Source organism: Pseudopodoces humilis, chromosome 3, assembly GCF_049639895.1.
Source record: "Pseudopodoces humilis isolate 2021_Gansu_Grassland_sample_001 chromosome 3, ASM4963989v1, whole genome shotgun sequence".
NCBI classification, from domain to species: domain Eukaryota; kingdom Metazoa; phylum Chordata; class Aves; order Passeriformes; family Paridae; genus Pseudopodoces; species Pseudopodoces humilis.
Genome location: NC_142202.1, coordinates 37,376,498 through 37,391,561, shown reverse-complemented (window position 1 = coordinate 37,391,561; position 15,064 = coordinate 37,376,498). Strand labels below are relative to the sequence as shown.

Sequence of the window (15,064 nt, the reverse complement as noted above, 5' to 3'; positions counted from 1 at the left end):
GCAGCTTTGCAGTTAATTCAGAGGTTTAACCCTGTCTGTGATGCACAGAGGGCTTTTAAGTAGCCTAGGGAAGATACAGACTTGCTTTCCTTAGTTGCCTGTAGACTTCATTCTATGAAAAATGCTTAGGAAGTGCCCCTAATAGGTGTAGTCTGAAAATCTGGAAAGGTAGTAAGTTATTGCAAGTCATTCTTCCACAGACAGGCATAGACTCTAGACTATGCTACCTGTCTTTAGCCTTATTTTTGCATTTTTTAAAATGCTTTCCCCAGTGTTTTATGCAGTGCAGTCATTCATCATGCAGCCATTCACCCTGTCTGCTCTTTGGAATGATGGTCACAGCTTGCCCACTTGTCTTGCTTTTATTTGTATTAGAGAGTTTGGTGTGCTTTTACCATATATTCCCATAAGAATTTTCTGAGTTCTTTTTCTTGGTGTTGCCTTGATACAGAGATTAAAGAAAATGAAGAGATTAAAGGAAATGAAGAATGTCATGGAGGGAAACAGCTCTGTATATACATATATATATCTTTAAATAAGGTTATGCACTTATTTGAGATTTTCAAATTATTGTACCTATTGAGTCAATACAGAATTATGTTTTTAATGGAATTTTAAAATAGGTAATTTATAGTTAATCCTGTAAGCAAATGTTTCCAAAGTTTATCACAGAATCACAGAATGGATAGCACATTCAGGTGACAGCAGGTCATCTGTTCCTTATCAAGAATAGTTAGCTCAAGGAATTGCTAACACCTACAGCAGAACAGTGTTAACTGTTTTAATGATTCATTCTTGTAAAACTTTGATGTGGAAGTCTCAATAAACTCTGTGTGTTTCCCTTCTTCCCTTAAATGTTATTTTTCATATAATGACTTACAGTTCAGCTCTGCCTTGGAGATTTTTTTCCTTGTTATTTGTTCTGGAAGTGCTGGCATTGAAGCAGCTCAGATTTGTGCAGTGAAGGGCAAGGAAACTATATACTCTTGCAGGAGGTAGGGTTATTCTTTGAAGTAGGATGAGTGTGTTTTTTTTTTTATTTCAGAAAGATAAAAGAGCTCAAAATTCCTAAGCACACAGGGTATCCATATTAAGTATTTGAAGTCATGATTTCTCTCTGCCATCAGCTTCTTCTGAAGCTAGTTGTAATGCACTACAAGGACTCTGTCTTCAAAGCATGGAGTGGAGATTTCAAGTTCCTATGGTTTTTCTCCTTCCTTTGCCTTAATTGTTTGACAGTGTAACTGGAGGAATTGCTTTGAGAGGTAGGAGCCCTCACGATGTGGTTGAATATGTATTCATCAGCTCAGTTGTGGTGTTGAAACTCCAAAACCTCATTAAAGGGGCAAAAGAATTTTTTTTTTCTTCCCACTATGCAGTTGATTTCTGCTTATACAGTATGACAGTGTACAAAGGAAGAAGCCTCCTCTGATCATCTCTGTACTGTGAAGGAGGGAGGAGAGTGTGAACGGGTGACCTTGTGTGGCTGAGCCACCACAGCAGGTTGCTGGGTAATAAATTTCTGTGGAAGGTTGTGGAAGTAAGCTGGTGACACAATGCAAGAGTAGCACAAACTGACACTAGTTACCGTCACTTGAGATCCACAAGGAGAAAGGAGGCTAGGAAGATGAGGAAAGGAAGAGTAGGGAAGATGAGGGAAAGAAACAAGTTAAGAAATTAGAGGCTGGCAGATGGTATTTACTGTATTTAAATAGTGGTGTTCAGTGCCTGCTTTCTGTTTCTGCAGCAGCTGTTTGAGCACGTCAGTGACAAATGGCATGTGAGGTGAGGGATAGGGACCTATTTCTGCAGTATTTATTCAAATAAAAATCCTGCTTATGTGAAGCCTGAAAAATCAAAGCACATAAAGAAATATATCTGCCTCTGCTTTTTTTGAAATGTCTTTGAAATGGAATATATAAAACTGAAGAGCTCTATGCATGTGGCACACCTGTATAGTGAGATTCGTGGTACGTTATTAGTTTTGTTCAAATTCGTTTTGTAAAAGACAAAATAAATAAAAAATCTGCACTTGAAGTGGGATGACTTTTTCTCAGGTAAAGTTGGATCTTTTTGTCAAGAGAGCCTTATCATTGTTATCTTTGCCTTTTTGGGGTTTTTTCCCCAGGGAATAGATTTAATGGCAGTAGGTGTTAAAAAGAGGAAAAGTCATGTGGCAGTCATTTTTTCTCTTGGTTGGATTCCTAGTTAAGCAAAAGATCTAATCCTGTAACTAATTTCCTTTCTATGATTATGTTCTGGCCTAGAATATGACTGTAGATTCCACAAAAGTTTGCAAAGTGTGGGACGGATTTTTTTCCCCAGCTGTTATTCAATTTTGCTGTGTTTTGGGGAGTGGAGGGCTTTTATTTCAAGTATAAATTTAATTGAAAGCTATGACCTTAGAAAGATGTAACATTAAATGTGTTTCATAAGGCAGGGGAAATCTTCAAGGTATTGCTTCTATATCTTTACAGCTACCTCGCTGAGTTGTGAGCATTTTTGGTTTTCGCTGAAAAATTAGTTTGCTGTCAGTGAAAACTGCCATTCCCTGGTTAGCATAATTAAGGTCTCCCTCCACATCTCAGGCTATTGTTTTGATGCATAATAGCATGCATTGAGTAATCATGTACTCCTGCTGCAGTAGTCATTCCCTGATTAGAAGTAAGCAGGTGGACTGACAAGTCAGTCATTTATCTGTATCATAAACATGTTTTTATCATATTAAGGTAATGTTACCCGAATAGAGATTGTCTGTTAGCCTGCCTGTAGTGCTGTAAGATGGAATTCATTCATATCATTAATGCTGTTCTCCAGCGTACAGCACACTGTCATCCAAGAGCTTCAGGCAGTTAATTTTACTCGTGATGACTGGAAATGTAGACCTGTTCCTGGCTGGTTTTTGTTTCCTGTCACTAGTTGTAGGGGGCCAAAAGGGAAAGGAATTCAAATGTGTTTTGAAGACTGGCCTGGTTTTGATCTTTCCTGAGGTGAATGAGCATTTTTGGTGCCTTCAGGCTTGTCTTAAGCCAGAAGAGCATCTTGGATGTCTCATCCTTCCAGCAAAGGCACTCATCACCAGGGAGATATGTTTCACTTAACAAAGAATAACCTCTTGCATTAGACCTTTGCTTTGATTCACAACTTCCCTGACAGTTTTGAAAGGAAGCAAATGTGTCCCTTAATTCCTTTTCAGTGTCAGACAGACAGCTTTCATTTAGTCCCACAGTACCCCCAGCTCAAGACATGGGTTGCTTTAGGAGAGCCATTGCTTTTAGATTTTCTTTTTCCATCTCCATGGAGATAGACCTCTCCAAGTTTCTTGGCTTTACTGACTCACCTCAACTTCCTGTGCCCCAGACCAGAGCAATTTCACTAAATAAAGGTTTGATTCACACGTCTTGTGGTCAGACTTAAAAGTTCCAAGCAAAGCAAATACAAAGCGTACAGTACTAGCCTGGGCTTGATAAAAGCAAATAGGAAATTGAAAGGAATTGATAGTCACTAGGATACTGCTGAGAAACCACCTTCCAGCTTGTAAAGGTAGCTGTGCTTTAAACAGCGCTCTCATGTGTTCATTACAGCACTTTCTTTGCCACATGCCACTGAGGTGACTGATGTTTTCAACGTTACTAATTTGTGGTTTTGCGTTTACTGTGTACATTCACATTATTTCTTGTTCTTTGTTTCAGAGATGGTGATGTTGCTGGAATGGTGGTCAGGCACCGATTGCACCCTTTACACTGATCCAGAGAGTTACCACAAGTACGGGAAGGAGAATGCCATCGTAATCCTTAATCACAACTTTGAAATTGACTTTCTCTGTGGTTGGAACTTTTGTGAGAGATTTGGGGTCCTGGGGGTGAGTTACTTAGTATTTAAGATAAATCTCCTTGGATGTGAAAAAAAAAACAAAATAAGTTAGTTGTGTTTCTGAATTAACAGATCCTTGCTCAAGTTTCACTCGGCAGCTGTCCAGAATTAGAGGTGAACCTAAAACAGTGCAGTGCAAGTATGTGGAGACAAGATGGCTCAGGAAACCACAGAAATTTTAAAAGCATTGCAGTTAAAGCTGATGAAGCAGATATTTTCTTAACCTGTGGAGATCATTACAGTTATTTCTCTCTGGGTGTTTACTTAGTAACTCTTGCAGTTTGTACTGCATAAAGATGAGCTATCCTGTGATTCTTTCACAGTTAAATTACAGAATTTGTTTGCTTTTTACAGTGTAAACTTACAAATCCACAGCTAGAGTTTGAATGATGTAGCCTGCCTCTCTCAGAATGAAAGAGCAGCCATCTTAAGTGACAGCAGTGACTAGATAAAAGCAGTAAGAGATGGGGAGGAATGAGTTATTCCTGGTTGGATGCAGTGCTACATTAAGCTAGGAGTTCATGTGCATTTGTTTTCAGGGTTGCTTTTTTGTTTCCCCTGTCAGATCATGGGGATAATTCAAGCCACATCCTAAATCAGCCTGACTTCATTCTGTGGTGGTGAAGATATTCTCTGTTTATAAAGGATTTAGATAAGGGTGTCTCCCTCATAAGAAAGAAGACCAATGACTCATTTTGGCAGTATTCTGCAGCATCCTTCTAGCTTTGATACTGGTCACTGTCAAAAGTCCTGACCTTGGATTGTGTAAACCTCTGACTTTTGTGGCCTTCCCTTTGGACAACTTGTGCGTTTTCTGGACGTTTAAGCACCACTCCTGTCACTTTCAAATTACAGTAATGGCAGTCTGTTTAACAAAGACATAAAAAGGGGCCTTAAAAGTGGAGGAAAGTGAACCTAAGCATTACAAGCTCTTTGTGTAACCAAAATGTCTGTTGGCTTCTGAATAATAGTTCTGCCATATTGTCTGGGACTTTAGCACAGAGCTGGAGGATGGCATGGAACAGTAGAGATGTAGGGAAATGTTCCTAGCAGGCAAATGTAAGTGCAAAAAACAGTGGTGCTATAGTGCAGTCTAATTTTGTAAGCCAAATTGCCTCAGTTCTCTAAATAGAGCTGTGTTTTTGAGGGTCGGGTGCTTCTTCAGAAAACACCAATGTAGAAAATGGAAGGATTGTTTCTATACTAAGTAATAGGGGCATACAAAGCCGAAAATACCTTGTTTTACATTGATGTGATGTGGTTGGATGGAATCTCACTAGCTGCAATTTTTTTTTTTAACAGTTTTCCAAGCTAATAAGGACTTTGTTTTAGTTTTTTATGTTGTTACCTACACATAAGGAAACCACAACAGAGAAACAACTATTGAAATTATTGTGCTGCACTAACTGAAAATATTTTTTCCTTTTTTTGTCTGCTTGCATTTATTACTCAGTTTGCATTTATGCAAATAATCCTAAGATTATTTTAGGAACTGATCTATGCTGGTTGTGGTTTTGCTTTTTTATTTTTTAACAACAAAACAAAAACAAATTAGCAAAAAACCAACACAAAACTATTTCAGTCCTGAGTATTGTACTGTGGTTTTACTTCCCAGAAACTGTTCCCAGAAGAAATAGTTTCCACGTGCTCTCATTTGCATAGATGTCTTTACTTAACAAAGCAGTGCATTTCCCTCTTGGGAATTGCCCAAGTTCTTCTTAGGCCATGTTTTAAAAAAACCATAAAGAATGGAAAATGCCAAACATTTGTGATTTTCCTGATTAAATTGTCTGTATTGGTATACTGGTCCTTGTCTTGGCCCAGTGCAAGGGTAGATGATTGTGCAGTGATGAGGAGTGTAGGTTGGTTTGACTTGTGCTGCCTTACCTGAGCTTCCACTGTGCAAAGTTTCAGGGCGTGGTGTGGCAGCACAGTTAAGAGTGTAAGAACCATTAGGGCTTACATGTTTAGGAAAAGAGTTATAGGAAAAAGGCAAGTATACAGAGGGCTTTCTAAGGTATCGCAGCCTCCAGTGTTTTGTAGCTCAGGGACTTTGTGAGCCAATGGGTGTTTATATTTAATGATGTTTAATTGTTTACTCCATGAAGTTTCTGTGCAAACTTTGGGTATCAGCCAATACCTCACTCAGCTATCTCATGTCTGCTGCTGAAAAGGAAATCTTGCACATGCAGTTTGCATGTTATGATGCTTGTCTGCCCTGTTTGGTGATGTTTTAGATACTCTTTCTGTCTCTTTTCTGTCTTAACTAATCCAGTGAAGAAAGGAGAGATGACTGGGGTGGGGGAAGAGGGAGAAGGTGAAGACAGCTTAGAGCCAAAGGAGTTGGAGCTCACTGTGCTTGGCTGCAGCAGGCAGAATGGCTTTGTTGTGACATCCAGCTGTGCCCTGCAGCTCTGGTAGACAACAGTAACACTCTTAAGAGTGTCACAAGCATGTGTTCAAACTCTGCATATTTTGCAGCTTGAACATTTCTTTAATGAAGCACTTAAATGTTGTAATTTTTTTGCTTGGTTGTCATGGTTTAATCATCCAGGCAGCTAAACACCACACAGCCACTTGCTTACTCCCCGTGGGATGGGGGAGGGGGGAAAATTTGGGGTTGAGGTAGAGTTGAATAGGACAGAAAAGGAAGGGGAAAAAATAATGGTAATGATGATGGTGATAAAAGAATCAGAGCGTACAAAACAAATGATTCGCAATGGAGTTGTTCACCACAGTCCAGTTCCTTAACAGCAGTCCCCAGCCATCTTTCCCCCTAGTTTATATACTGAGCATAACATCAAATGGTATGGAATATCCCTTTGGCTAGTTTGAGTCAGCTGTCCTGCTGTGTCTCTTCCCAGCTCTTTGTGTCCACCAGTGTACTCGCTGGCAGGGTGGTGACAAGCCAGAGTCCTTGATGTAGTGTAAACACTGCTTAGCAACAACTAAAACATCCATGTGCTATCAACATTATTCTCATTGTAAACCCAAAACACAGCTACTGGGAACAAGATTAGCTCTATTCCAGCTGAAATCCAGACACTGTGTTTGTTTATTTGAAAACAATATTAAACATCCGTAAACCTGTCTTGCTCCTTTGGTTCCAAAAAAAAAAAAAGTCTTTCCCTTTGGAAAATTGCCTTTCCTGGTCTTATTTGAGACATTCAGCCTGTGCATTGTCTGCTCCTCTCGTCTCTCTTCTCCTGGACTGGCTTTCTCCTTATAAACAAATTGCCATAATCCCTACAGGTTTATAAAGCTCTATCAGCGTGGCTTTGATTTATCAGGGTGGTTTAGGGTTTGGGGTTTTTTTGCTTTTTTTGGGAGATGGAGTAGGAGTGGCATAGTCTCTTGCCTGTTTTTAGGTTTATGAACCTGAATGTTCTTCTAAGGACTCAGATCTCTCATGTGTATGGCATGAGGTTCGCTGCTCTCTGCTGTGTCCTTCCCTTTTCTTATCTGTGACATTCCAGTCCTAGGATTTACCTTATTAGTTGGGACAGCCTAGCCACTGTGTCCCCATTCAAATGCATTAGTAGCCCTTAGTTTCCTCAAGGTTTCTAGCCATCCTCTTGGAAAAAGGCCCACTGGACACCAGAACTCAAAATCAGGACATGACAAGTTCTGAGCAGGAGCTGTTATTAAGGATTCTTACCAAAAGCACTTTATTATACTCCCTGCCTGGATTCACTGCTTTGTTTTTTGGTTTGACAAAGCAGCAATAAAATAGCTTTTTTATTAATTTTAACAACCATTTGTCTGAGATGAGGACATTGAGATTGGCAAAAATTGCCTGTGCTTTAAAGCTGTAGCTGCTGGTTTTAACCTTAACTACCTGTTCCATATGTCAGGAAACAATTTTATTTGAGAGTTGTTGATGTTGAAACTTGCTGTTTGAAAAGCTGAGTGTGGCATTAAATGTAGGTGTGAGAGATACTTTTTTATATTACTGTACGAGACTAATAGGTGTGTGGGCACAATAGGTTGTTTGTGCATTTTAATATATTAACTGATTTTAAAACTAGGTTTGAAGTGGTAAAGAGCCAAACTCAGGCTAAAGGTAAGTGTGTTACCTTTCCAACATGGAGGTGTTTTATTCAAAATGAAGCATGAGGAATTAGGAGAATAACTAAATTCCTGGAATGATGACTTTGAGGGACTAAAGAAACATGCCTTGCCATCATGATGTCCCAGAGAGTATAATTTGAAGGAGTAATATATTTCAAAAGTAGAGCAGTCAGAATCGTTGAAAGTATGTCAGTGCTGAAGGCAGCCTGAATAGCAAATAACTTAGGAGGCAGATTGCTGTTGCAAATGGTTTGCACTACAATGAAATTGTTTTAAAACTCGGGAACAAGTTTTGTTTGACGCTTTCAGTTGCACGTTGATTTCATGCTTTTTGTTGTGTTCTTTCAACAAGAGGTGTTGATTAACTGAGGCTGAACATGTAGAATCAAGGTTTTCTTTCTTTGACAGCATAGTTGGGCAAATGCACTAAATCAGCTTTAAGGTGATGTTGTTGCAGTCATTCATAAAAGGAGAACTTCATGGGTATGTCATTTGAACAAACTTGGCCAAAATAAATTAAACCTGGATTAAAATGTTAGTATTGTAGATAAGTTGTCCTTGTCCAGTGGTAATTTAATTAAACATCTCTTGAAATTACACAGTTCTGAGCACTGAAAATGTTTGACTTCCTTCAAGAAGGCAGCTTACTTGGAATAAATCAGCATTTTTTAGTGATTATTTTTCTATCGAGCTAGCTGAATGTGAAGGTTAGAAGTAACTGTCACATGTTCACCAAAGCACTTTAGTAAAGGAAACATTAGTGACTGAAGTTAACTAGAGTTGAGATTTTCCCTGCAAGGTATTTTCACAGGAGCTGTGCATGGGTAGATCACTGAAACACAACAGCTGTAGTTATAGCTCTAGCTATTGTAAGAGGGATCACAGAACAGGCAGAGTTGGAAGGAACCCACAAGGATCATCAAGTCCAGCTCCTGGCCCTGGAGAGCACCATCCCCAGGAATCACCCAGGTGCCCGAGAGTGTTGTCCAAATACTTCTCAAACTCTGTCAGGCTGGTGCTGTGACCACTGCCCTGGGGAGCCTGTTTCAGTGCCCAACCACCCTTTGGGGTGAAGATCCTTTTCCTGATATCCAACCTAAACCTCCCCTGACACAACTTCAGGCCAATCTCTCAGGTCCTGTCACTGGGCACCAGAGAGAAGAGATCAGTGCCTGCCCCTCCTCTTCCCCTCACAAGGAAGCTGTCACTGCAGTGAGATCTGTCCTCAGTCTCCTCCAGGCTGAACTGACCAAGTGACCTTGGCCATTCCTCCTCATACAGCTTCCCAACAAGTCCCTTCACCATCCTCGTGGCCCTCCTTTCGATACTATCTAATAGTTTCATGTCTTACATTGTGTCACCCAGAACTGTCCCCAGCACTGGAGCTGAGGCTGCCCCAGCTCAGAGCAGAGCAGGACAATCCCCTCCCTTGCCCAGCTGGCCATGCTGTGCCTGATGCCCCCCAGGGCAGCGTTTTCCCTCCTGGCTGCCAGGGCACTGCTGGCTCTTGTTCAGCTTGCCAGTGACCAGGAACCCCAGGTTCCTTCCTGCAGCTCTGCTCTCCAGCCTCCCATTCCATTCCCCAGTCTGTATGACAGCTTCTGAGGCGAGGCCTAATGTATTCTTCCCTCACAAGAACAGCCTTGCCAGTGTAATACACCGAGGAGTTTCCTTTCTCTAATTAGTTCTGTTGTTAGCCTTCCTTCTACTCCTAGAACAGATGGTTGCATAAAATAGTGTGAGGTGATTTTGTTTACTTTTATGTGCATCTCAGGAGTCGTACTCATGCATGTCAAAAAGAGCGCTTTTAAATTTTAAAAATGCATCGGCACAGTGAAAGAATAAGAACGTGTCCCAGGGAAGAGCTCAGACATCTGTTGTGCTTTCGTGGTTATACCTGTGCTACAGAACACCTCATCTCACAATATCGTTTCTTGGTTTCACTGGGCCAAGTGCAACTTCTCTCCTGCTTCTTGTGCAACTCACGCTCTTCTTAAAATATGTAAAATATTAGAAAATAGGTATGGTGAAACTCATTTTAGCGAGCTTTTTGGACTATAATTTCTGCACTTTAAAGACTGCAGGAGGGCTATTATATTGTTTGTTCTGACACACTGTTCTGAAGGCCTTGTGCACTCTATGCCAAGTACACTTAAATTAGTTTATGGTAGCTCTTACGACGCTGAACACTTAGTGTAAATGAATTTTAAGAACATGTTGAGGTTTCTTCTCTTTTGCAGGGGAGGGAGGAGGGATGGTGGTGATAGGGCTGCTGTTGGCCTCCTTGTGCAAGAAAGTGGTAAAAGGAGAGCCCGTTTCTTTGTGCCCAGTTTGGGGAGCTGGAAGAGGCTGGGTTCAGTGTTGCTGCTGTCATGTGATGGGGACTAATGCACAACATGGCTTGAAACTGAAATTACTGCAGCTGCTTCTCAGGGGAGCAGGAGGTTTGGAGGCCTGATCTGAGCCCTTCATTGAAATTACTAAATTCTCAAATGCTCAAAATGAGGGAGTACGATTATTACAAAGCAGTAAATCATCTGATAGAGATGGTTCCTGCGTTCTTAGACATGGAAGTCTCTGTCATCCTCTGTTCTGCTTCTGTGTAACAGTTGCTGGTGAAGCTGTGTGATGTGCACTTGCCTTCCAGTCTTATGAGCTTTTAGATAGCTTAATTATTTAAGGTATTCTCCTTCTCAGAGAAGGAGAACAGATGAAAAAATGAGCTGAGATAAAGAATTAGGTCAAGTCTCTTCCTGTAGCAGCCAAATGAACAAGAGTGACTAAAAAAATAATAGTATTTTCTGTTGATGGTAGCTTCTCCCAGTAAGTAATTTCTAGTTAAATGACATGTCCTATAATCTATCTGCAGAGCTTTTTGATGGGCTAGCTTATAATAGCATAGTCAGAAACTGGACTGTAATTACTCCCATCTTTCTTCTAAGAAAATGTCACTGTTTTTTAGGAAATGCTGAAACAACAATTCCTATATGAACCCAACACACATGTGCCATTTTATTGGTTAATTAACCCAGTGAAATGTAAGACAGGTCACCAGGGTAGGCTGGCTTGGAAGACGGGAAAGGAGCACATGGAATCAGTTCTCCTGCCGTAGGGAATGTTAGTCTGAGATGATCACAGACTTAAATTCTGGAATAGGATTAATTTACAGAACATGTTGAATGCTTGATAAATCACAGACTTCCTGTGGAGTGTCTGGACCAGTCACTTCAGTGTCTGTCACACATGTGAGACAGGAAGAGTCCTTTTTTGTTTTTTCCTACTCCAGAAGCATGCTTTGAAGAGAAATTCGCTATTCTAAATACTGCTGCCCTTCATAAACAAAACTGAGCACAAATTAAATATTCTTATTGCTGCTATTGTTTCTAGTCTTTAACGTTTCTTCTATTGGTAAGCCAAGTGTGTATAGCATCAGTATGTTGTGCTGCAATGGCTCTGTGACTCTGCTTTATTTTTTTTATGTCTCTCTTTGGGTTTTTTTGGGTTTTTCTTCCATGTTTAGATGCCCCAGCTTTGGGGAGAAGTATAGTTTCAAGGTATCTTAAAGGAACTTGAGCTGCCACTGCCAGATTCTGATTGAATTTAGAATTTTGATTGATACGGCTCAGGTAATTTACATGGATTCCTACATGTTTGAAAGAATTTTGGGTTTCAGTGTTTGGGTAGGATAGAGTAACACACACTCACATATATTTAATTCTGGAAGTCTTCCATGCAGATACCTGAGATTAGATTTGACTGTTCTGTCATATGAGAGAAACTTATTTTTCTTTGTTTTGCTTTTACACTGGTGTTAAAACCGGGTCTGGTCAATATAAATCAATAGCAGTTTGTGTCTAACTGTGCACCCACAGTGCACCCTTAAGTGGTGTAACTGTGTTTAACTTGCTTTGATTCTGTCTTGCAGAGTTCCAAAGTGCTTGCAAAGAAGGAGCTCTCCTACATGCCTATCATTGGCTGGATGTGGTATTTCCTAGAGATAGTCTTCTGCAAGCGCAAGTGGGAGGAAGATCGGAAAACAGTCATACAGAAGTTGCTCAATCTCCGGGACTACCCTGAAAACTTTTGGGTGAGTGATGACTAACAAATGGAGTGTGAGGTGCTGTAGTGCTCAGCAGGAATGAGAGGCACAGGCAATATGTGATGCTAACCAAGTTGTTAGTGAGATTTTTGATTCAGTAGCTTCCTTGGGAGTATCAGAATACTCTCAACTGAATTCTCTCTGGAGTTTCCCATGTACTGTGTTGTCTGTTTCCTTTCTGTAGTATGGAGCCCTGCAGATATTACTGCAAAAATACCTGCACTGTGACCCACTCAGTAAATTTTGTGGTTCTGTAATGACAGGCGCTGGATAGTGTAGATGCAGGTTCATGGCTATGTAAATGCATGTGACAATGTTGTATTGAAACACATCAGCTTTATTTGTTACCTAAGCTCCCCTCTCACCTTAGATTGCAGAGTTCATACTAGTGTTTTCTTCTTCCCTGTGATTCTGCCGTTCCTGTGTAGGTGTTTGGCCAGACATAGCCCAGTAGAAGTGGAAGCCACCTGGTCAGAGAAGTGGCCTGATGGAGCCATATTCAGTAACAAGAAGGTCTTACTTTTTGCATCACCATAAGCTTTTAGTATTCACCATGCCTGGCATTTCCTTATCTGAGAATGAAAAGCCTTTGAATTTTTTCTCTTCTCAGAAATCATAAAAATTGCAGTTCTTCTGAGCTAGGGATGACAAGAGTGCAATTCAGTTAAAGAAATGGAATCCTAAGCAGCATCCCCAGGGCCTCCAGAAGCTATTGCTGTTTCCTTGTGAAGATGTATATGCTGTATTTCTCATGCTCTGAAACAAATTTATTTTTTTAATTGTCATTGATTTAAATCAGTTCTAAGCAATCAAAACTAATCTCTGGGCTTGGATGTTTAGATGACTTCCAGACAGGAAGTCTAGCAAAGTGGTGATTATGGGATTTTAGTTTAAGTTTCTCTCCAGAGATTTCCTCTGTGACTTCTATACACATCGACAGCTCGACTCTAATCAATGAGCACAAGCCACCACCGTCCTGTAGACACTCCTGTAGAGGGATTGCTAAAAAGGAGCTACACCTATATAAGGGAGATAATTGATGTACACCTGAGATTACTGCAGTGTGGAGTTTCAATTTGTATTTGTATGATGACATAATGTCAAAAGGCACAACAGTAGCACCTTGGAAGGTAGACAAGGCAAAGCATGCTAAGTAAACTAGAGAGATTTTCTCATCTGTGTCTCTATGTCTCATCAATCTGAATAACATGCTTGCAATACATGAGTAGAGCACTCTTGGATGAGATAGAACTATTGTTTGGCTGGTTTCTTCAATATCTCTATCTCTTTTGGCTACATTTTTGCTGTGGGTTATGTGGGTGTGATTTGGCGGTGCTCTCTGATGTGTTAGTTCACGTTCATGCTTGGCAGAAAGCAGATGAGCAAGTGGTAAATCTCCTAAGATCTGTGCTCTCACCTGCCTGCCAGTGGCAAGATTGTAATTATTCATGTCTGAGCACTTCCACTGTATAGTTCATAAGAGTTTTTCAGTTGTCCTGTGTGTGCTGCCTTAAATCTGTTATCAGCTGTCTCATTGGCATCAAAGTTACTCTCTGAAGTTGTCCATGGACTTTGAGTGCCGTAGGGAAAACAAGCAGGTGGAGTAAGGGCACTGAAGCATTTCCTAGAAATGTGTTTGGTTTAGACACTTTGCAAGTTTTAGATGCCATGATATTTGAACAGTTCACCATCAGAGAGAAATTTGCAACAGGAGTATGTTTTGAGTGTTTTCTAACAGCTCATTAGAGATGGAGTGACTCAGAGAAACCAAGTCATTCTGATAGCTTGATAGCAGAGCAGATGTTAAAGCCTAAAGGCTGAAGTTTAAACCGTGTGGCAAGTTGGATGAGTGTTTGGATTTGGGGTTTTGAGGTCTTTTCTTTTTTCTGGCTGGTTGGGACTTTCTACCTCAGCCAAATAAATTACCTAAATGTATCTGTGGCTACACCTGTCCCTGCTAGCAGTGTTCATTTGGATTGTGCTGGTGGGAATTAGAGAGACCTCTGCTCTGTCAGCAGAAGACCTAAACTTCTGTCTAACTGTAGTTCTGTCTTGGTTTTAGTTCTTGATTCATTGTGAGGGCACAAGGTTCACAGAACAGAAGCACCAGATCAGCATGCAGGTCGCTGAAGCCAAGGGTCTGCCCAAGCTGAAGTACCATCTCCTGCCACGAACAAAAGGATTTGCTGTCACTGTGCAGTGTTTGAGAAATGTAGGTAAGGAAAGTCACAGGGGACAATGCTAAGTGGTTATTTCCTCTAACTGCTGACAGTTTGCCATGCTTTTCTTTTCCCTGTAGCATGTGTCCTAGCAGAAAAATCCTGAGATGCTTTCAGAACATTTTTTCACTAGCCTCTGGTTTTATTAACAAAGTCTTGAATCAGTCGATGGGGTCAGTTTTGGTTGGGGTTTTTTTTTTGTTTGGTTTTTTTGCAGGGGGTCGGTGTTTTGGTTTTTTGGGTTTTAATTTATTGTCGGTATGTTTTGTTAACTGTAACTCTGTGTTGGGGAATCTCAGTTGCATATTTCATACAAATTGGTACACATTTTGTCGCATATTTTGTACCTATTACCAAAGGATAGTATTTCTTAGTTATTTGCTAAGCAATTCTATTCTAAATGAAGTAAATGCATCCATAGAGAGTCTGAGGCAGCATGTCTTAAAATAATTTCTTGTGGTAAATGACTACCTCAAATAACACAATTTTTAAATAAAAAAACATTTTACTTTAAATTTCTGTATAGATTTGCTCTTTAGAGTTTCTTAATGGAGCTGAAGAGGGGGAGTAGACCTTGACTGATGATACATGTAGGTGAAATTATAAACAGTTTCTACATTACAGAACATGAGTAAGTTTTTCTTCGTTAATATTGTTTTGAGCTCCCCATTTATTTCTGCTTACTTGCACTTGCCAACTTTAACGTGACATTAGTAAGAATATTGCACATGTTGCCTTTGAGGTGGTAGTATTTGACTAATACTATATCAAATTCTTTGACTAATGCTATCTGAGTCTTCTG

The 15,064-nt window shown here is 40.3% G+C and overlaps 1 protein-coding gene across 3 annotated transcripts in view; it reads left to right on the top strand.

Annotated features, from left to right (window-relative positions):
* The window catches only part of AGPAT4 (1-acylglycerol-3-phosphate O-acyltransferase 4), a 71,450-nt gene that overhangs the window by 33,929 nt on the left and 22,457 nt on the right, over positions 1-15,064 (top strand). For all 3 annotated transcript variants that reach the window (XM_005526926.3, XM_088053712.1, XM_088053711.1), the window contains 3 exons: positions 3,693-3,862; positions 11,870-12,031; positions 14,106-14,259. In XM_005526926.3, the coding sequence (XP_005526983.1) occupies positions 3,693-3,862; positions 11,870-12,031; positions 14,106-14,259 (486 nt within the window). The remainder of the gene's footprint in view (positions 1-3,692; positions 3,863-11,869; positions 12,032-14,105; positions 14,260-15,064) is intronic.